General features: G+C 42.5%; 1 protein-coding gene across 2 annotated transcripts in view; it reads right to left on the reverse strand.

The window, feature by feature from the left end:
* PTPN21 (protein tyrosine phosphatase non-receptor type 21) overlaps window positions 1-17,363 on the reverse strand; it is a 56,043-nt gene extending 38,680 nt beyond the window's left edge. For both annotated transcript variants that reach the window (XM_073349374.1, XM_073349372.1), the window contains exons 1-3: window positions 16,938-17,363; window positions 10,960-11,324; window positions 2,720-2,889 (exon numbers count right to left, since the gene is read on the reverse strand). In XM_073349374.1, the coding sequence (XP_073205475.1) occupies window positions 2,720-2,889; window positions 10,960-11,139 (350 nt within the window). In that variant the 5' untranslated portion in view covers window positions 11,140-11,324; window positions 16,938-17,363. The remainder of the gene's footprint in view (window positions 1-2,719; window positions 2,890-10,959; window positions 11,325-16,937) is intronic.
* Window positions 17,364-24,103: the final 6,740 nt, after the last annotated feature.

The raw sequence follows: 24,103 nt of genomic DNA on the forward strand, positions 1-24,103 counted from the left end.
TAAACTTAACCAAATAAAACATTTATTTAATCTGAATACAGATATTTTTAAAAGTTTAAACTTCCTCATGCTGTACATTAGCCCTTGCTCAACATTGCAAACACTTAAACATGTGCTCAGCTTTACTCACTGGAGCAGTCCCATCTGAGTCAAGTAAAGCACACAAGTTTTTCAGCATCAGGGCCTAACTGCATTTTACTGGTATTGTCCCTGTCCCCCTAGCTGTTTTACTACATCACATTGAACAATAGTTTAAGAGTTTGTCTTCTTACATTTCAGGAGGTACATCATGCCATTAGAAACAATCAATAAACGCATGTCAGACTAAACACAGGAATACAGATTTTTTCATCTTTACCAAAAAGACTGTTAAACACAGCAACCTTTTAACGTATTCTCTACTATTTTCCCCTCTCCCACAAGAGCAGAGCCATGTGCTATATGACAATAGATACCAGTGCTACATAAAATCACACACGAACAGAGCTGGGACTAAAATCCTTTGCTTCAAAAACACACAACACCCTTTGTGCAAAAGGAAATCACCCTAACCAGGCAGTAGGTTTCTTGTTCTTCCTGCACGACACCTACTAAAGGAATATATGATGATCATACAACTACCCCATCTAATTATTGGCAACTTCCCTCCAATACGGGCCTTGCACTCCCTTGGCTACGCCAAATATACCACTTGTTTTAAACACTCTTTGGACCAGATTCTGATATAGAGCGGGAGTAAGTAACTCCATGAACTTCTCTGAAGTTAATTCCCATCTTAACTGATGTGAATTAGGTAACAATCTAGTCCTTTATATCTAGCTGCCCAGGGTATAGGAACACAGAGTTTGCACCTGAACTCGTGTCTTGTGCATGGCAGTATATTACAACATTGCTGAGCTACTGCACCAGAAATTTACAGCCTCTGTGTCTGCTAAGAATGTCTATATTAGAAATACTGGCAGTTTCACCCCACTGAATTAGAAAACTGCCTAATCAAAGTGAAAGCTTTTACTATTTTGATCTTGCTGAAACAATTCCTGATACATCAACCTGTGGAATCCTATACCAAGTTTAGGACCTAATCCAATACCTGGAGTTGATCAGGCCCTTAAAAACCTGGAACACAACTGAAAAAACAGCCCACCATGCATTTTAACCTTTTATAAAGAAAACAAGTATACAGCTTTTCCCATACAAAACGAGAAGCAAAGTCAACAGGCCTTGTTCTGCACTGTATAATATGTTGGAGCTGCAGAATGTATTCTGAGCCACCCCACTGCATTGAAGCATAGCAGCCTGTAATTAATGTTGTGACAGTTCTCAGGGCAAACAGAACTGAGAGCCATCTTGTTACTCCTCTGCCTTCAGTGTGAGGGAGTCTTGCTTGTGCTTAACTGGTTGTCAGCTCCGTGAAAACACAAGACTATTAGCCACCCAAACACGCTCCTCTGGGCTATGCCAACCCTTACTCTGCCTTGCAGGTTAACAGTACATGCACCCCAGTCCCCAAGTTCCTTTGAATCATTGCCCCTACATAGTGTTCACCCCTTATCCACTGAACATTCATCGAAATACACATTTTTCTGGGTACCCAGGACAGTCACAGATATGAAGGGTCCATGCAGCAGCAAAATAATTTTTAGTCTTCTAATTGTTAAAAGTAAACTCCTGAACTACAGCAGTTCACATTAAAATAAAAGTTTCAGAGTAACAGCCGTAGTGTTTTCCACTTCTGTGAGAAACTAAATTTATCACAGATAGTAACTGCAATACAGCCTGCTACAACAGTTTCCTATTAAACTCTAAATATCGGGTCTGAATGTGGTCTCAGCCAAACTGGTATAAATTAGAAGTAACTCAGTGAAAGTGAAAAAAATCACCACACTGGTGTAAACACCATGTACATTAAAATAAGAAGTGGAACAGCAGCTGGGAAAAGGTGAATCAAATCTGTTTATCCTTACCTCCCTATTGAGGCTATGTAAACACAGCCCACTGGTTTAGATGTTTAGAATTTGGATTTAAGGAAAGATTCAGGTTTTTTTTCCATTTCTATTTGTACAGAGTCTATCCCAATTCATTTACATTTTTGCATTTCTTTTGTCTATAAAAAATAAAATTATAAAAGAGTGAAGGTACATTCACAATATGAAGAGTGAATCAGTGAACATGCTGAACTGGATTCTCCTTTACAATTAACAACACTTCCTGGCACTTGTGCCTGTGATCAGTGAATACACAAAGCAACAGTGGAAAAGGATGCACAATTTCCTCTCTGATATCCATCTTTATTGTCTATAATCACACACACTTTGCAAATATGGTTTATGAATGCCAGAGAGTGTTCTGACAATAGGACAACCTGCCTCTATGAGCCCTTCAGGTGGTAAGTGTTGGATTGGTTTCCTGAAGCAAAGTATTGCTCTAAAAGAAAAATCTATAACAACTGACAGGCTGATCATGCAAGCATGTCTGTGAGTAACTTTACTAGGCACCAATGGACTCATAAGATCATTGGGAAAATTCATCCTAAGAGTAACTCTATTATATAGTCTAAATACACTAAAAGGATAATAAATGCCACAGTTTGGGCACAGTTTCTGCCTTAAGTCTGCATTTCCATTTTTACAAAGGTTGGAAATAAGGCAATTATGTCTACTTTAAGATGACCCATATGTTAGAATGTTAAAAACTGAAATTAAAAACATGTGCAAGTTACCTGGTAATCTCCTGCTGAAGCTGAGAAACAGTAGGCACATAAAACACCACTCCAAAATATACCGTCGGCTCCAAAGCATATTTGTCCAGTTGCTTTTTTAGAGGCTTGTCCAAATCCACCCACCGGCGCTGGTTTTGCTTATTGTAATACCACAGACTGAAATAAGTAATCTGAAAAAGAGGGAAGAAATTCAATGATCAAATCATGTCAGTATTGCAATACCAGATAAAGTGCATATAGTGTAAACCTGGCACTGTCTCCAGCTTCACAAAAGGCTAGAGATACAGGACTAAAAACCATTTAACACAGGAAGGCTTTATAAACCTATAGTCTTAGGATTCAAAACTGCCAGGAGTACTGAAATATTTAACAGTAATCGCATGTAACAGTAATAGCAATTTTTAATAGCATGTCATATTAAATATTATGCAATAACAAAACAAGCCCAGGTAGTTGAAGAAAACACTTTTGGTTGCCTAATATATAAATTAACAGCCCTATTCCCAAAACACTACCACCTTTTATTACTGTGAGCATGCTCATTGACTCTGATAAGACTATTCACATAAGTAAGTAATATTCTTGCTACTAAAAGTTTACTTTTCATGATGCAGCATTAACTTCATGATGCAGAATCAGACTCATTCAAATCTAAATTTCACACCATACAAGAAATGATCAATAATGTCTCATTTGGCAGCCTTTATTCCTGTGAATAACAATTTCAGAATTGGGTCCTCAATGAGCACGGACCTGGGTATAAAAGGTCAATCTGAAGATCAGACAAACCATCAGTACTTTTATTATAATAGTGATTAATATATGGCATCAATGTTGTGCATTGGTATCAGTGGCAGTAAGGAATTTCCCCAAGTGGTTTATGCACACGCACTGTTATAGATGGTGCGGGTAGAAACACCTATAGACTACCTAACACTTTTCTTTAAAAGACCGCGCTTCCAGTTAATTTTGCAATGTTAACCGCCAGGGCTGAAATATCGTATGCCAAGTGTCTGCCTCAAGTTGATTTCCCCCTCATCCTCCCCATACTGAAAGGGTCAGCCATTTCTGAGAATGAGAGTAGGAAAAAATGTGTTCACCACTCTAGGCCAATGGGAACTACTGGAAGCCGCTGCTTCCTGCAACCCCCATTGGCCTCGAGCAGCAAACCACAACCAGTGGGAGCTGCGATCGGCCGAACCTGCGGATGCGGCAGGTAAACAAGTCGGTCCGGCTCGCCAGGGGGCTTATCCTGGCAGGCTGCGTGCCAAAGGTTGCCAATCCCTGCTTTAGAACCTCCATGCTTTGGAGCAGGGACTTGAAATTTGTCCAGGGTGTTGACTTGTTGTCAGAGATGTGCCTTTTGTGGATGTGCTAATGGATGAGGGACTCACCCAGGATGTAGGAAACCCTCAGTTCAAGCCCCACTTTTCTTGAGGGAGAGAAGCGATTTGAACAGGGATCTGTTGCCTCTCAGGTGATTGCTCTAGCCACTGGACTTTAGGATATTCTTGTATGGGTGTCTCAGTCTCTCCTATTGAAGTTGTTAGTTAACTAATTGAATAACTAAATATTAATTGGGCAAGTGAAGAGTTAAATAGCTCTATAGCCTAATAGATAGGGCAGTGGCTCTCAACCTTTCCAGACTACTGTACCCCTTTCAAGAGTCTGAATTGTCTTGTGTACCCCCTAGTTTCACCTCACTTATTCTCTCATTTTTACCATATAATTATAATATAAATATTGTACTTCCATTTCAGTGTATAGTATACAGAGCAATATAAGCAAATCATTGTCTAGGAAATTTTAGTTTGCATTAATTTTGTTAGTGCTTTTACATAGCCTGTTGTAAAACTAGGCAAATATCTAGATGAGTTGATGTACCCCCGGAAGACCTCTTAGTACCCCCAGGGATACACATACCCTGGTTGAGAGCCACTGAGTTAGGGCACTCACCTGAGAAGTGGCTGATCCCTGTTTAAATCCCTTCTCCCCCTCAAAAGGGGGGGAGGGGGGAAGAGGAGTTGAATCCAGGATCTCCCACATCTTTGGCGAGTACACTATCCACTGACTAGGCTAAACCTTACCAAGAAAGTCCTCCTCCCCCAGCTGTTTTGTTCCTGGCTCCTCATGCAATTTAGGAACACCTATCTTCCCTGGTTCTTGGATCACTAGCAGAGATAGACACCTCACTGCAGCCTACATTTAAGAGCTTATCTCTGTGACTGGATTGCGGTTTGCACACATCCCTGCGGTCAGCATCTCCCATTGGCTAGCTTAGTCGGCTCCCTGCCTAGTATGCTGGCTTTGTGGATCGCAGTACGAGGTACCAATCTCTCCCCATTTATTGTACAGGGCACCTAGGTGTCTAGTTCAGGCTTTCCAGATTGCAGTAATATACTGTGATTTTCTAGGGATCTAAAAGTCAGGGGCTGCGATGCTCAGAATCATAATGCCTCAGTCCCTTTAGGGCTTTGGACCTAAGGTACTATGATGAAAGCACCCTAGAAAAACCTCAGGAAGATAATTTGGGATTCAGTATTGCATGCCATCCACATGCTGCAAAGAACACACAGGGACAAAGCCACACACTGAATGAAGAGGATAAAGAAGTATTGAACAGGTACCCATTGAATGAGCCCACCAATGTCCATTGTACACTGAATGAGGCATGGATCCTGTGAAAAAAATTGTAGCTGATCATGTTATTAAAGAGCTTGTCTACACAAACAGCTAGACCGTAGGAAGTGGGGATATGGAAGTGCCCCGCATTAGCCTAGAGCGGACTAAATGTCTGTGTGCACCCCTGCAGATGCGCATAGGCTTTGACTGAGACTCGCATCAGCAAGGTACATAAATTACAGGTAGTGTGCCGCAGCCCAGCGTGGGGCAGAGCTGCAGCCCAGCTTGCCATCATCTAATTGTTTGCATAGACAAGCTCACTGACCATATACACTATAACGTGCGCACACACAAGGAGCTGAAATAAAGTTACATGACAACCTTAATTATGGCATTTCCTAACTTCTGACTGCTAGAATTTGCTACCTTAGCATCCTTTTATGTAAAATTACATTAAAACAATGTAAGGTAGATGAACTACAGGAATACAGTTACAATAATGTAGACTCATACCTCAATTAAAGTTGAGGTATAGGCCAAGCGCTGTCAGATCCCACCTGCTGCTGTGATAAGCTTGTGTATATAAGCCTATTCTTACTACTGGTCCAGTCCATCTGCCCAGGTACTAATGCATTTAGCTGGCCTAGCAATTATAGTAACAGCTAGGGGCTACCACTAATCTTTAGGATCAGTGCAATGTTTAAAGCTGGACATTGAAACCTAACAGTATTTTGGTGACCACTACTGAACCAATGCAGCCTACTGTCAAAATGTGTGTGTCTCTGCCTGTGTCCTATTTCCCCGAATCATATGAACATTTATGAAAATTGACCTTGTGGAGATACGTGACAATGCCCAGAAAACCATTTGACTGGGTTTGATCTGTAGACTTAATCTAAACCATGAAAAAGAAAATGGATTGTTATTTAAAGGGGGACGGGAGGACCTTGAGATTTGGGCTAAATATGCCAAAATTTTCAAACCTGTCAGACCAAAATAAGCATCTAAATCTATATTGAATAAGTATCTTGGTTTTTCGGAGGTGCTGACTGCCTGAAGTTTCCACTCCGTTTCTTCAAAAAGCAGGCCACTTATGTTGTTGCATAAAAACAGATCTAAGTTGTTATGACCACAAATAACGAAATGTGTCTACTCTTAAATATGATAGAGTATAATTGTGTTCATTTAAATAACCTCTCCCTGCCCCCAAAAAAGTGTACACTTGAAGGCCCATTATAAACAGATTAAAGCCAAATAAAACACTCTGCCAAATCCTGTCTTCTGAGTCACATGCAAGCCTTCTTTTGGCTTCAAGGGTAGCATTTGGCCCTATGAATTCTCAGTAGAGGTAGTGCACTCTGGAATACTGGTGCTGATTAAAATAGAATCATTTTTTACTCATTGCTAAAAGTCTGTTAATAGTAGCACAAGACATTACACAATCCTAAAAAAAGTGACATGACATAATTCTTAAAATATGTCAAGCTTCTGAGTTTAACACTGTAGTGAAGTTTGTTTATTATAGCAACTTATTCGTCATTTAACTCCTGGGCAGAAAATCAAACCTAGATAAAAAGAACTGTAGAATTTCCACTTAACTATTTTCCAGCTAATTACTTTCTGCATTATAGAAAGAAATAGCAGGGCTCTTGTATAATTGTGGAACTGCTGACCAAAAAAAAGGCACAGTAAAATTAAAGAAACTAATAAAATAGGTCTAGAGAATACTAATATGGAAACCAAAATTTTAGGTGGGAAAAGGTTGCCTCTATCGCCTACATGCATGCCACCTTGCTTTGAGGCAATGGGACTTCACAAGCTAAGCAGCTGGGTTTGGTCAGTATTTGCATGGGAGACAGAGACACAGTTCTGATGATACAGTAGGTCGTGATCTACTGTACCTTCTCCGTCAGTAGAAAATTAATGGTGCTAAAAGGCAAGGTCTTGTTGGCCTTGTACATGAAATATAAACCCGAGGTCTCAATCACTTGATGGTCTCTTAAGAGACCACAGGAAAAACGGAGCTTGATTCTTAGTGCTCTAGCCAAATTCTAATTCTGGTCATCTCATTCTGCCTCCCTCAGTTCCCCCTATAGCATCAACTGGAAACCATAGTTTTTTCTGCCTACGGCAAGAGCAGCACACAGAGCCTCTCCCCTCCCCGACACACCACCTAGGAGCAAGACCTGCTGGCCACTTCCGAGGTACAGCACGGTGCCAGGACAGGCAGGGAGTCTGCCTTATCCCCGCTGCACCACTAACCGGGAGCCACCCGAGGTAAGCCCATGCCCCAACCATGAGCCCCAACCCCCTGCCCCAGCCCTGAGGCTCCTGCAAACCTGGAGCCCCCTCCTGCACCCCAAACCTCTCATCCCTGGGCCCACCCCAGAGTCTGCACCCCCAGCCAGAGCCCTCACCCCCCCACACCACAACCCGCCTACCCCAGACCAGAGCCCCCTCTCACACCCTGAACCCCTCATCCCCCACCCCAGAGCCTGCACCCCCTCCTGCATCCCAAACCCCTCATCCCCAGCCCCAACCCAGAGCCCACACCCCCAGCCAGAGCCCACACCCACTCCTGCACCCCAACTCCCTGACCCAGCCTGGAGCCCTCTCCCACACCTTGAACCCCTCATTTTTGGCCCCACCCCAGCGCCTGCACCCCCAATTAGAGCCCTCACCACCTCCTGCCCCAGCCCAATGAAAGTGAGTGAGGGTGGGGGAGAGTGAACCACTAAGGGAGGGGGAATGTAGTTGCAAACCAGATATAAGATCTCTACCTGCTACTGTAAATCGGCTCTGATTGTCAATTTACTCTATTTTCAGAGGTCTCCAAACTCCACTAACACATACACAGCCTGCTACAGTACAGACTGGCACTATCCCCAAAATAACTACTTTTGTCATATTTTTCCCCCCTCAGGCACAACATAGCATGGTGAGAACACAAGACAATGAATTAGTAACAGCTGCAGAAAAGTATGTGGTATATTAAATTTTGAACTATAAGGTTTAAAAAGACAACTGATGGCAAACTACAAGAAGGCAGATGGAAGTTAATGGATCCCAAAGTAAGCAAGTGCTGATAAGCAAACCCCAGTACAAATCCACTGACTTATGTTTATCAAAACATTTTTAAAAACAGAATACGAGGCCATTTCTGCAAACATTTGCTACTGTATAATGCTTAATACCATGAGCAGTCCTAAACTAATTAATGCTGTTTGCAACAGTAACCGTCTGCAGGACTGAGCCCTAAATTAGTTTGCTCAATAGTTACTGAAGCTGCTTAAAATTGGAAATACAATATTTTGGAAAAAATCAACAAGTTATCAATTAACTAAACAGAGTAATCCTATATCCGTTTCAGCTTGCTCTTCTATTTTTGTTGTGTTCCGCAGTCGGGGATTTTGTCTCTGATACAAGGCAGTATTTAGAGGCATCTCTTTTCTAGTACTACGGTACAACATATGCCCATTTCAGTCTTGTACATTTTCTAGTTTATATTTTGGTTTTTTCCTGAACAAAAAGCCAGATTAGTGCAGTACAAAATACACAATACAGTGGTTACAGCAAGACTGGGATATGTGCCAATTTCCAAATTGTGTCAACAGCATCCAGCCCTTGGGGTCAAATTCATCTCTTGTACCACTAGATTGAAGCTAATGGAGTTACAATAATAATAAATGTCTCCCTTTAAAAAGGGATCTGTGTGAACAAAGGTTTTACTTAGCTAAGGATTCTATAAGACCAGTTTCACAATTCAGCACTTCAGGTGTAAATAAATCAAAACATAAAAAAGAGGGAACATCATCAGATTTGTGTGGGACAGAGGTAAATCTGAGTTACTGGAGAGTTCTCCAAAATGTTTAACCTTCTTTTCAAAACTAATTTGTGTCTGCAAATACTCTGTCTTTTAGTGGAAGTCAAGCATCTGCACCTGGCCAACTATGCATTTAATGGGCCATCTAGCTCAGCAGTTCTCAAACTGTGGGTCACAACCCCATTTTAATGGGGTTGCCAAGGCTGGCATTAGACTTGCTGGGGACCACGGCTGAAGCCTAAGCCCCACTGCCCAGGGCCAGGGTCAAAGCCAGGGTGGCGGGGCTCAGGTGACAGGCCCCGCACCTGGGGCTGAAGCTCTTGGGCTTTGGCATTGGTCCCCCACCTGGGGCAGTGGGGCTGAGGCTTTGGACCCCCGGCCCAGGATGTCAGGCTTGGACAGGCTCAGGTCTCGGTCCTCCTCCTGGGTATTACCTGTAGTAATTTTTGTTGTCAGAAGGGGATCACGGGGCAATGAAGTTTGAAAACCCCAGACCTAGCTTATATATACCATGCGTGTATTTGCACGTGCCCAGTCCACAGTACATGTATTCGCGCTGGCATGGGAGGCTGGTCGCATAGGCTAGGAGAGACACTGCCTCTCCAAACAGCCAGGCCCTGCCTCTCCAAACAACCCTGCCCGCTGCTGTGACTCTCCCTGCGTGTGGCTCCAGTCCTCTGGCTCCAACCCCACAGTGCTCCACTCCACCTGCCTTCCTGCACTCTGGAGCTGGGGATGGTGGGGTGAATGGCCGCCCGCCCCAAGGGCTGGGGTCACACCTCCCGCGCTCAGAAGCTGGGGAGGCTGGGGTTGCATGCCGCCCTCCCTCCCGCGCCCCAGGGCTGGGGCAGTATGCCCCTGCATTCCTTTGTGGCTGGGGGACTAGCTGCGGGACTGGGCCGGTGGCTGCAGGGGTGTGGTGTGGTGGTGGTGTGGGGGGGCTATGGCAGGCGGGTTAGGTGGAAGAGATGTGGCCTGGCAGGGACAGGGGCGAGCATCCCCCAGCTGGTGGTTCACGCATCACCCAGGAGTACTGGTGCTTTTTTGCCCAGCACCAGTGCCCTGAGACCCCACTCATTCAAATACCTCTTTCTTAAAGAGCCACTTCTTTCATGTAAGCTCTACAAACACAACTGATTAAAAGGGAAAAAAAAAAAAAGACTCTAAATTAACACCTGCCTCCAAATCGCCCACTACTTTCTGTATCCCTCTGTTATGATCTATTCAGGCAGGAATGGTCAGAATTTAAGACAAGTAATGACAATATTCTCAGCACTGTATAAGAAGTGCCAACCATTGTCCTTTTGGCTGGCACTTTAGGCTTGTGGGCTGAAACATGGTGCACTGCTGCTGTCCACATCCTATTCTCTAACCCTACAACATAAATTGTGAGACTGGGTTTTGAAGCCATCCAAGTTGCACTGTGGATCAGAGCATTCACAATAGAAGGAACATGCTGGGGTGGCTGGTACAGGAGAGAATTTGGTAAAGTATCATAGCTGTCTAAAACAGTGGTTTCAATCTGGGGTCAATGGACCCTTGGGGGTCCACAGACTATGTCTAAGGGGGTCCAAGAAAGGTTGTCATTACCATAGAACTGTTCTCAACGGTTCTTAACAGGGGTCCACTTAGACCATGTCTAAGATTTCCAAAGGGGTCCACACCACCATTCAAAATTTTTTAGGGATCCACAAAGAAAAAAAAGATTAAAAACCACGGATCTAAAATAGTCGGGAATCACTGTAGTGGGTAACCCCTTTAAAGTGATGGCTAGAGAAGTTGCCAATTTGCTTACCTCCCGCAGTTCGAGTCTCTGAGCCACAGCCTCCAGGCTTTCCTGGCCGGTGCTCTCCACAGAAAGAGTGAACTCCACATATTCATTGTTGAGCAGCTGGATGCGGGCCACCAAGCAGCTCTTGCTGGACACTGTGTAACGTCGAGTTCGTTTCAATTTGAGCCCAAAAGGTAACGGCATCTTTCCCCACGGCCAGTGATGAAAAGGTATCACCACACCGGAAAATGAAGGGAAGTAGCAGTCTTCTCCCAAGCAATAAGGAGCCCTGAAGTATCCTGCCAATCAACCAGCGGCAGCAGCAGTAGCCATTAAAGAAGAGCAGGTCCTCCACCAAGCTCTAACTGGAGGGAGTTTCCACAGCAGCTCTAACAAGGAGAAGGGAGAGAGTCCAGAAGTGATTTATTTGAAAGGGGAATTGGAGCCATGGGAAATCCACACAGACTTACGTTTCCTAAATCTACATGGTCAACATTTTTCTCCTCCACTATAGAGAGTGGACCGTGCTCTACAACAGTGAAACAAGAATGAAGATTCCTGGTTTGCCACAGACTCTTGGAATGACCTTTGGTAAGTCACAACTTCTTGATGGCTCTGTCTTAGTCATCTGCCAAATAGTGTAATGAATTTTGACCAAATGCGGCTGACATGCTTTAAAGACAAAAACGGCTCTAAAACTGCTAGGTATTTCATAAACTGGATCAATACTTGGATGAGACACCTTTAGGAAAAACGTAGGTGTCTCAAATATTTGGGAGGGAGAGTCAATAGGTGGCACTGTTTTCTCCAACTCAGGACTAAATCTGTGCTCCAGTATTGTCCTAGGAGCACCATGCTATTGGAGGCTCCGTCTTGGACAAAATGCAGAACCAAAACACAGGGTCATTAGAGATGCCACAGTTTGGCGTGTCATGTGGTGGTGGGTTTTTAGTTTAGAGCTGGGGTGAGGGAATACTAGCCAGATTCCCATTCAGTTCATTATATTCCAACTCTCATTTCCCCCTGAAGTTCGTTAGCTACAATATTCTTTATTTCCTGTCCTAAACATCCGCACTGTGCTTCAGGTTGCTAGTACTTGCCATAGAGTCCTCCCCTCCACCTCACCAGAGGGGACTACCTTTCAGTGATGGTTGAAGCAATTCTTTTCTAAATCTCCTCAAAGAGAGACTTCTTCCAGGAAACCTATAAACCCTAACAATTTCCTTGACACCATCCATTGCTCCATGTCTCCCACAAACAATTTTCATGCTACCTCCTAAGCGCAGAAAACCCTCCATAAATAAGTCTGGAAACTTACGACCCTCTTTCCAGTACTTTCTCACAGACCACTCCCTATAATAAATTGCACATTATTACTATTATTGACTGTTTAGAAAATGTGCCTGCATAATGGAAGTGAAGGTATCACCATTTTCTAAAAAGACTATTATTCTCTATGCAGTGATTACTATGTTTCATAGATATAAGTAGTTTGGGTAATTAGTAAGGTTTATAAAGTGTTTTGAGATCCATTCTGATGGAAATTGCTACACAAAGGCAGGCTTCACGTAGTAAATTGCTGACATCTAATCACATTCCTGGGGAGGAGGAAACCAAACATTAATCTTGAAACTACCAGCCCAAGGTAAACAACACGCACACAGCACGGACACACTGATTACCTGAGCCTGGACTTTAAGAGATTTGTTTGGTTTCATCCCCCCTCTGTTAGAACTAGCCCCACTAGGTTGGTGACTAGAACCTGCTTGGTGTCAGGCTCTGAAGACCCTCTGGATGAGCTCATAGCTGACACAGAGCAGACCTGTCCAGAGGAAGGGAGGGAGGGAGGGAGCAAGTCCACTGCCAGGGAGGGCTGAAGGGGCTCAGAACCCAGGCTGTCAAAGGGAGGCTCCCCCACCCAGACTGTGAGCACCGGGCAGCTGGGGGCAAGGTATTTGGGCAGCTGGGGGCAAGGTATTCAGGCTGTCACCCACAGGAGCTTCTTGACTGTCAGGGACTGGTTAATCTGGAGAGGCCACCCCCAGCCAGGGGAAGGCGAGGGAGGGGTGCATTTAAAGGGACAGTGCTCACTTTAGTTAGGCCTCCAGCTGAACTCCCCTTTAACCTTGTGCATTGTTAGCGGGACACATGGGGCAGATTCCTCCTGTGCAGTTTATTTTTTCTATTATGTTTGGTTTTGCTGGGGGTAATATTTCTGGCGTCTAGGTCACAACAATGATGTCATCAGGTGCTCAGGTGGAATCATGGATGCCACACATCTAGCTTTTTTATTTTTTTGGTCCCCTCTAGTTTCCCAGTAGCTTTGTTTCATCACTTGAAACTTCAGGAAGGGGATGGTCAGCTTTTATATAAGCAAACCTGCAAATGTCCTTTTTAATGAAGGGTTGGGGGGGGGGGGGAGTTTTTTTAAATGCAAATTCACATCCACCTTAACTGAAAGGGTTTTATTTTTAAAAAGTTAGGGAGGAAATATTATTGGGGCTATTAAATAGGGAATTTATAAAAAGTTATGTTACTCCAGCAGTGTTTAAAACCTAGAAAAGCAGAACAGAGTGAGAGTGAATTATAGATAAAGGAAACAAATGGAATGTGTGTCTATGAACCGGGAGAATATTAACTCTATCAAAATATATGCCTAGCTTACTGCATCATCAGGTCTAGAGTGGCCTGACCAAACAGGCCAGGCAAACATCTGGACTCCTGAAAGAGCCAGATTGAAGAGGCCTGGACCTCCTTGGGCTGCGTTTACCACTAATGGATATCAGTGGTTACAAACAGACCTGAATAAAGAAAAGAGAACAACAGGCATTATAACTACTGGATCCATCGTAGCAGAGTACTACTATTACATCTCTGCCTACCAAATTCTATACAGTGATGATGCACAGAAATTGACAGTATACAGAGAACCTGGTGTTGATCAGGATAAGATATTTCAAGGAAACACTGAGTATTACCAGGAAGTTAGCAATAACTTCAGTGTTACTTGAAGGCACTAGTTACTACACTATGGAATTTGATAATTAACCCAATCATCAATGAAACCCCAGACTGCTGCAGGCAACATGTTCTGCAACATTAACAATAATAGCAGTTACTAAACGTCTGCTCTAGCACAGTGGTTAAGGACCTGTCAGTATTTACCATCAAGTCTTATTTGTCAGTGGTGGTGTAGCCGGGCAGCAAATATTTATTGTGGACAAAAACATAACATACAAGTTTGTCAAATCATGTACATTGTTTTGCCTGCAAAATATTACAGTTGATTTCTCTCTCTTCTATGGTTAGGAAAGAATCAAACATCAACTCCTTGTTTCCAAAGTCTTCCAAATAACATTTCTTCAAACTAGCATGTGTTAGTATTATATTTTTTAAAATTTATGGACTTTGATTTCTGAGAAGACTCCCCTTACAATTTGTTAAATCAAATACACTATTTCCAGAACACAGATCAGTTTTGATGGGGGAAGCAGACTCCTAATGCACCTCTCTTTTAGCCCCTTAAAATGTATAAATAAAGATAATCTATATCTAATTTGAGTATTTTATTATGGATCATTCTGACCCAATCAAGGAAAATTCATAAACTCATACAGAGCTCCATGTTCCCTTTTGTTAGGCACCCATGGAGGGGAATAAAGGTAGGCAAGAAGGGACAGATGACTGACCCCATGACACAGAGAGTGCAGGGAAGCAGCACCTCAGTGACCTACTTAACTCTCCAGATCAGGAAACCCTCCATGTCCTTTTTGCATGGTCACGCTTCTGATGATTTGGAATAGGTTGTACCATTCTATACAACATACTTCCCCAGCTCCTGGCAAATTTCCACAGAAGTCTGTGCAGTAATTAAGATAGTCTCTCATCCAGCCTGTCTCCCTGTATGCATATGCAATACCTAACAAAATTCTAGGTAGTACTGGAATATAATGGATGGAATTAGATTTCCCTGCAGAGCCTAGGGTGACGTGGGGTTTCCAGGTTTTCCAGTTTGCTCTGCACATTGATCCACATAGTCCTACTACATAACAATAGCATGCAGGGAAGGTTCCACAGACTGAACCTTGCAGAGTTTCCTGCATACTGAGGGCAGAATCCCGCAGTGGATTTATTCCTGGAAGTGAAACTTGTGGATCACTGACCAAGCTCGCTTTCCTGTGCCTTGGTATTGAACAGATCCTACATCAGATTATGCTCTTTTCTCTGATCCCTCTGGTTCCAAAGGCAAAAACCCAATTATGGAGCTTTTCGTCAGAACTTTAAATCTGTTTTAACAGTTTTAAAAGGGGTATAATTAAACATGAATGACTTTTTAGCTCTAAGGCAGTGGTTCCTAACCTGGGGTGCACACACCCTTTGTGGGTGCGAGATGCCCTTTCTGGAGGTGCAAGAATGCCAGATTTTTTTAGAAGATAAATCATCGAAAACACTAATTAAGCATAGGCACGTAAGTAGAACTACTTTGTTTCATCAAACCTATTTTTAAACAATTACTGTACTATACAAACAGAAAATATATCTAGGTTTAAAGACCTAGACCTAGAACTTCAACGATTTTTGATAAAAGGTGTGAGAACGTACTTTGAGAACCAAAGGGGTGCAGGCTGCAGTAAAGGTTAAGAACCACTAAGGAGTCTTAAAAAAAAAACAAAAAACACCCAAACAAGTACAACTCACTAGCCTTAGAGTGACTTATTACAATTCATTTGTCAGAGTGTCAGATTGCCCAGATTCTCATTGCTTTAGTTATTTCTTTGACAAAACTAGATTTATGCATACGAGGGAAATTTTAAATAAGACTTGGTGGTCCATTAAAAGGGAAGGAATTTTCAAGACATGCCAGGTCCATTTTTAAGGTCATACTGTATTCTCTGCTGTTTCTCTAGTGATGACTAATTTTCTCTTTATCTAAACTATATTTTTTGGTAAATTTTCCTTACTTATAAGGCATGCTTACCTCACTTTTTAAAATGATTCTTAGGAAAGCTATAGTGAAATCAAATAGTTACACTTATTTAATTAGCAATCCATATCATTCACTAAATCAAACATAGCCCCTGACATATTTTACAATAAAATTGTATTGAACAAATAACATTTGAGGAATTATGTTCAGAAGTAATTCAATAACTTATTGCTGGCCAAGCACAATTCTTGCAAATAGTGCAGTATTGTTTTCATTTACCAGCTGTCATTTTGCACTACCATATGCTGTCATATTTGTCTCAGGCATTATTTCAAACGTGTGTATCTACACTGTTGTGGGGCTTTTTTTGCAAAAAGAAAACTGTGCTAAAGTGCCAATGCTTGTAAATCCAATCAACTCTCCGTTGAAATTATAAGTCTTTATTTGGCAGGCCTACAATTTTCATACAGCAGCCAAAAAAGGAATTTCACTTGCTAAATTATATACATCCATCCATCCATCCATGCAACACATATAGTTTTAGACAAGAATTTAGTTCAATCCGGTCAGGAACCAAACAGAATTACCAAGGATTTGAATATCTTCCTTCTTTATCCATACTCCTAAAGCCTCTCCGATAATTAGCTTTCATTTAACTTTGTCAAGCATTTCATCATAGCTTGCACGAATGACAGTATGCAACGTAAAACTGCAACGCAGGGAGGAGAAATGAGGCTCCCGCTATTTCAAGTATTTAAATGTAGAAACTTATTTTATAAATTATGGGGCGAAGCCTAAAAGCAAAAATCACTCCCCTCGCCTCGGTACACTTTTACCAATCAATCGCTGGAATTACTTACTCTTGGGACTAACTGCAAGAGTAAAGGCAAAACGTGCACCACATCACAAACTTCCTCTGCTACCCGGAGCGAAGAGGCCCCGAACTGACCTCACCTCTCCAGGCTGCTCTTATTTATCTTAATAGGAAATACCTGACACTGTGTAACCTGGGCAAACAAAACAAAGAGGGGAAAAAACATGTTATTTCCAGCAGTGCCCGCGGCTTTCCCATTACCTGCTGCAGCGATGCAAGGACACAGCGTCTCCCTTCCCACATCTTTAGCTGCAGGACCTCACCAGCAGCGCGGAGAGTTCTTCCCCTGAAGCCACCTCATCTAAATTCCTGGGAAATTGACTTATTATGCTCCCCTTGCATGAAACAGCTGCTATGTCCGCTCCCCCGCCTTCTTCTCCGATCACTCATAGTGAAAACACGCCTCACTTCCTGTCTCAAAGCCCTTGCTCTGGAGATCATTCCACTGGGAAAAGAGTCGGACTGGGAGGGGAACAATATTGCAGCCAAATAAACCTGCAGCAGCCAGCTTTGCAGACACCTTTCATGTGACCTGGGGTATTGTGCTGCTTGAGCACAAAATGAGTTCTCTGGAATATTTCAAATCATCTCTCTCGCTGTGCATTTAATTTCTTTTCCTGGGGGCGTTCCCCTGGCTCTATGCATGCGGAAGGATACGATGAAGGATTAAAGCCAATCCCGTGTGCTGTAGCCCATTACCTCAGAGAGCTGGAATGCCTGGCAGGGAGAATGTCAGCGATGGGACAGCTGCTTCTCTGGCTACCGGGGCATTACAGAAATAGGGACTTACAACAAACAGCGGGCAATCCTTTCTTTTTTTAATCATATGATCATTTATTTGATGCCTTTCCAATTAAAGAAAAGCTTCTTTCAAATCTACTGGTCTTATTTATACCTCGCCTAGACATATTTTTAAGCTTTCATTTTAATTAGGTTTATGTATTATATAAAGTGGCTGTTGTACAACATTATTTTAAGGTCTATGACTTAAAACAAAAGTGATTGGGGAGTACCGGCCCTTATCCAGATGCCTTCTCAGCAGCACTAGGGAGTAGCAATACTAGTAAATACAAAATTGATTAGGAGATAGAACTCTCAGCCCTTGGTAAGCCAAAAAACCCATTGAAGTCAACAGGAATTTTGCCATTAATAAGAACTGTAAGATCAGGCATCAAGTGAGGACTAATTACTTCATGTTTATAAAGCATTTAACTGAAGAAAAGCCTTGTGTAAATGTTAAGGATCCCTTCTCACTTTGTTGGTCCTCCTTGTTGTGGGGGGCAGAGGAAAGCAGTGGGACAGACTTAAAGGGGGACAAGCGGGTGGGGAATCAGACATAATAAGTGAATGCTGATTCATTATCAGAAAATGTCAGTTATACAATCTGAACTCCTCCCCACACCCTAGGCAGGTTTAACTGCAGGTCCACTAGATAAGCCGTAGGTAACTCAGTAGAATACTAACCTGTGTGTGACAGCAAAATGTAGGTAATATTTGTACTATGAGGAACTGCTCTTGAATTATTTCTTCACTGTGTTAGGCCCAAACATGGTTTCTATCACAGTTTCTTTTCATTCTGAGCACAATTTATTTTCCCACCTATCTTAATGCTACTGAGCCATATTTATGATGATCACTGCAAGCCATATATGCCAAATTAAAAAAACAGATTGAGGGATTTTATGTTGAGAGTAAATATCAGTAACAAATGTAAAAAATTATAGGAATGTTCCAAATATCCTCCAAATATGCAGTTAAGTTTAAGCTTAAAAGACATCTCAACATGTTAAAGTATAGAAACACACTATTAAGGTACCCAAATAACTGCAATTTAGTAGCCATACCATGCAGTAATCACTCAATTATACTTAATGCAAGTTAGTGATTTGGTCCCTCCCAGATTACATTATACTGACCTTTAAAGGTATCAGAGGAACAGCCGTGTTAGTCTGTATTCGCAAAAAGAAAAGGAGTACTTGTGGCACCTTAGAGACTAACCAATTTATTTGAGCATGAGCTTTCGTGAGCTACAGCTCACTTCATCAGATGTTTACCGTGGAAACTGCAGCAGACTTTATATACACACAGAAATCATGAAACAATACCTCCTCCCACCCCACTGTCCTGCTGGTAATAGCTTATCTAAAGTGATCAACAGGTGGGCCATTTCCAGCACAAATCCAGGTTTTCTCACCCTCCACCCCCCCACACAAATTCACTCTCCTGCTGGTGCTAGCCCATCCAAAGTGACAACTCTTTACATAATCAAGTCGGGCTATTTCCTGCATAGATCAAGGTTTTCTCACATCCCCCCCACCCCCATACACACACAAACTCACTCTCCTGCTGGTAATAGCTCATCTAAACTGACCATTCTCCAGGTTTAAATCCAAGTTAAACCAGAACATCTGGGGGGGGGGGTAGGAAAAAACAAGAGGAAACAGGCTACCTTGCATAATGACTTAGCCACTCCCAGTCTCTATTTAAGCCTAAATTAATAGTATCCAATTTGCAAATGAATTCCAATTCAGCAGTTTCTCGCTGGAGTCTGGATTTGAAGTTTTTTTGTTTTAAGATAGCGACCTTCATGTCTGTGATTGCGTGACCAGAGAGATTGAAGTGTTCTCCGACTGGTTTATGAATGTTATAATTCTTGACATCTGATTTGTGTCCATTTATTCTTTTACGTAGAGACTGTCCAGTTTGACCAATGTACATGGCAGAGGGGCATTGCTGGCACATGATGGCATAGATCACATCACAAATCAGATGTCAAGAATTATAACATTCATAAACCAGTCGGAGAACACTTCAATCTCTCTGGTCACGCAATCACAGACATGAAGGTCGCTATCTTAAAACAAAAAAACTTCAAATCCAGACTCCAGCGAGAAACTGCTGAATTGGAATTCATTTGCAAATTGGATACTATTAATTTAGGCTTAAATAGAGACTGGGAGTGGCTAAGTCATTATGCAAGGTAGCCTGTTTCCTCTTGTTTTTTCCTACCCCCCCCCCCAGATGTTCTGGTTTAACTTGGATTTAAACCTGGAGAATGGTCAGTTTAGATGAGCTATTACCAGCAGGAGAGTGAGTTTGTGTGTGTATGGGGGTGGGGGGGATGTGAGAAAACCTTGATCTATGCAGGAAATAGCCCGACTTGATTATGTAAAGAGTTGTCACTTTGGATGGGCTAGCACCAGCAGGAGAGTGAATTTGTGTGGGGGGGTGGAGGGTGAGAAAACCTGGATTTGTGCTGGAAATGGCCCACCTGTTGATCACTTTAGATAAGCTATTACCAGCAGGACAGTGGGGTGGGAGGAGGTATTGTTTCATGATTTCTGTGTGTATATAAAGTCTGCTGCAGTTTCCACGGTAAACATCTGATGAAGTGAGCTGTAGCTCACGAAAGCTCATGCTCAAATAAATTGGTTAGTCTCTAAGGTGCCACAAGTACTCCTTTTCTTTAAAGGTATGTTTCCATAGGTGCTGGAACAATTTTTATAGTGGGGGTGCTGAAAGCCATTGAACAAACTGTAAACCCTGTAAATGATGGAAACCACTTCAAACACCTTTCCACCCCTAGTTCCAGCTCCTCTGTATGTTTCTCCCCTTTTTTCTTCCCTAACGGTGTCAACAACCTGAATTGTGTCCTGTAATCTGATGCCTCCCTAATACTATTATCAACACAACTCGTTGCAGCTCTATGTCTTGATGGGTTCCTGAAACTGGGAGTGATTGCTCCAGGCGACTGAGAGATCCCACACATTTTATCTGTTATATCTCCTTCCTAAATCCTGCTTTCAGTGTGATCCTGCCCTGAAGTTGCATCTCTGAGAACACTCTTAGCTCCCTTATTTTTCATCTCTGTGTATTTGTGCATCTTACACTAAGGTAGGGTGATCAGATAGAAAGTATGAAAAATCAGGATGCGCGTGGGGGGTAATATGTGCTAATATAAGAAAAAGCCCTGAATATCAGGACTGTGCCTATAAAATCAGGAGATCTGGTCACCCTACACTAAGGGGCATGCACCCAGCTCAGCAGCCCACATTTCCACCTTTCCTCCTGAGAGCCCTGTGTTTCTTTTGGGTTCCCTAGAAAGGACACCTCATGCCCTGCTTCTCCACCTCTCCCATCATTCTTCTGTCACATCCCTGCCCATGCTGCTCTCTGTGTTACCCCCGCCCTCTTTTTTGCCAAGAAGCCAAGTCTGGCAAGTACTGAGGGCAGCGGTAGCTTTACTGTTGTTGAATGTGCATGCTTGGGTCTCTGATGTATGCGCAATAATAGATGTAGACTAGCCCTGGGATGGGGGGGTTGGACCGGTGGCAGCACCCCGCGCCCTTGTTCCTGCCGGGCTGGCACAGGCGCAGTAGTCAGGTGTAATTCAGGCCCCAGGGACACTTAGCCAAGCCCCCTTCCTCGCTATCCCATCCTTGGGCCTGCGAGGGGCCGGGTTCTCCCGGGAGGTCCCAGCCTGGGACACACCTTGGTCCGATGGGTCCCTTCTAGGGAGCAACACGGCTCATGGGCTGTGGTGGCACTGAAGGGTTGTGGTCTGGGGTCCCATTGCCACGTTGACCCCGGGCAGTGGGCTGGTTGCGCCTTCCCTGGTTGGCTTAGAATGAGCTGGCATTGCCCCATCCAGCCTCTCTGGGATTTCTCCATCCTTAATGGAGCTGGTGCAATGCTAGAGGTGCAGCTGGGAACGTTAAATGCAGGAATTCATGGTGCCAGAATTGTGTTTCTGGCAATTTGGTATCTCTGCCTGACTCCAAAGTTTGTTGCATTGCCAAACCCCCAGGATTCTCCCAGTGTCTCCAGAAATTAAAAATTAATCTCTACTTAAAGATCATGTCATGGGATGAAACCTCCAGGAATACGACCAATCCAAATTTGGCAACCCTAAAGGGTTGGGTCAGCTTGTTCCCTGACTAATGGAAAAGGGTCACTCCGAAGTGAGCCCACTAAACACAACAAACTCCATTGTTCTCCGGAGCAAGAAGACATTTGCTTGAAGAAGACAAGTGTCTTGATGAATTTATTGGGGAGACACTAGTTCTTGAAAAGATACAACGTACTCTAGAAATCAATAGGAAAGAAGGGTTGCCAGGACTTCTGAGCACCAGAGAAGCTTTAGAGAATGCATCATAATTTATTCACTGAACACAAGAGACGGTGGCTCCAGACACTTAAAGTCAGACACAGACTGATATTGTCTCAGGGACGAGAATTATTCTTCTTCGTGTGATTTATAAAATCTTCTCTCCTTTTTACAAATGTATTTTCTCCTTCACTGCCCTTTTACTACTTGACAGAGTGTCTCTGAGACTTCCTTTGCTTTTCATCACGCTAGGTATTATTCATGACAAATGCAGGATGTTCCACAAAACAAGGTTAAACCACAAAACAAGGTTAAATCAGGGCTCTCAGGAATTTACAGGGGCTTTTAAAGTATGGAATGTTGTAGCCATGTCAGTCCCGGGATATTAGAACAAGGTGGGAGAGGTAATAGCTTTTATTGGACCAATGTTGGTGAGAGAGACAAGCTTTCGAGTTTACACAGAGCTCCTCTTCAAGTCTGGGAAACTTATCAGAGTGTTTACCTCTCTTTATCTGTGACGCTCTGATTAAGTTACCCAGACCTCAAGAAGAGCTCTGTGTAAACTCGAAAAAGTTTGTCTCTCTCACCATCTGAAGTTGGTCCAATAAAAGATATTACCTCACCCACCTTGTCTTTTTAGGGGACCATTTACGACACACGGCAGTTATGTGAAATGCAACACTGTAATTTATATATATATAATTTGTTGCATTTTTAAAAGGGTGTTAGGTGCCATAGAGACATAAAATGACATAGACACAGTCCCTGCCTTACAATGCTTGCAGTCTAAAATGTGTCCATTATGTTTCTGCAGATGAAACTTTTATCTGTGTTTGCTGGATCCCTTTTCAAGGTATAAATGGGCTTGTAAACAATGAACTGCAGTCATCATCTTGTGCTACTGAATACATTAGCTGAGATTATTATTGAGGTTCTTCAGTTACAGCTTTGTAGTTAAAACTGAGATTTGCACTTAATACAGAAATGAATCACTGATTTATGTATGAAGAATACAGCATATACTCCCCAAAATTACAGCACTTTATCAGAAAATTCATTCTGTATTCAAAGGTAATTTACAAGTAAATCCACTAATTAGTTTGAGATAAAATTAATTTTACAATGTCCTTTAGCATTCAGACCTTTCTTGTCTAGAAAACTTTATCTCTGCTCTGTAGTGAACCCATAAGTAATTTTTTACAACTGTCCTTAATGTCTTTAAAGTCAATTTAATCTAATCGGGGACCCAAAACAAAAATTTATTATTGATCATAATTTTATGGTTATTGCATGGTGTTGTTACAGGACAGAGTTCATGTTATTTAGATGCCTTTACTGTTTATTTCCATATTTTAATATGTTTGTATTTCTTTTAAGTTTTACCTTAACTCCTGGTTTTGTATACTTGTTTTTGGGATAATTACAACATCCCTGTAATGTTAATGTTTTTACCTTTAAGTTATTGATATATCTTTAAATGTAGTTTTTTTGTATGGAAATAACCTTTTTTGTTTCAATTATTAAGGTGTGTTAAGACCACTTCTTGTATGCTGATCAATACTGTCTCATTTTTTCCTTGTACTCTCATATTCATCTGGAACCATCTGATGTCTCTTGACTTATTCTTACATTGTAAACTGTTGGGGGCAGGGGCTGGTTTTTTGCTCTGTGTTTGTATAGCACCTAGCACAATGGGGTTACCAGAGCTACAATAATACAAATTTTAAAAAAGTTACCATGTGATATATACAGTGATTTATGAAATGTATGTAATAACCTTAATTTTTGTTTTAATTTTAGCTTTAGCGATAGATTCACTTATTCGCTCTCACTGCTTTATGGCACTTTGGAGCAGTCCAAAGTACCAACAGTATACTGGCCTGTTAAACTGGGTTTACAGTGGTCAGGACTGGGTGCGGTACAGTCATGTCAGGGAGAGGAGCTGCCTGGGGTGAGTGCTGGCTCTTGCCAGTGGGGGCCCAACATGCTGCTGCTGCTTTCGCCACTGTGGTTCCTGGCAGAGCCTGTTATATCTGTGGATATGCATATCCGCGGATATGAATTTTGTATCCACACAGGGGTCTTAACTTTTTACTCTCAAAATGCAGGCGCTTGCAGGGTTTGGTGGGAATTTTGTGAATCACAGTGGACCCTAAAACTGAGGCTTAGAATATCAGGGTTGGAAGGGACCTCAGGAGGTCATCTAGTCCAAACCCCTGCTCAAAGCAGGGCCAATCCCCAATTTTTGGCCCAGAATGGC

The sequence above is a fragment of the Lepidochelys kempii genome, chromosome 6 (genome assembly GCF_965140265.1).
Source record: "Lepidochelys kempii isolate rLepKem1 chromosome 6, rLepKem1.hap2, whole genome shotgun sequence".
Classification (NCBI taxonomy): domain Eukaryota; kingdom Metazoa; phylum Chordata; order Testudines; family Cheloniidae; genus Lepidochelys; species Lepidochelys kempii.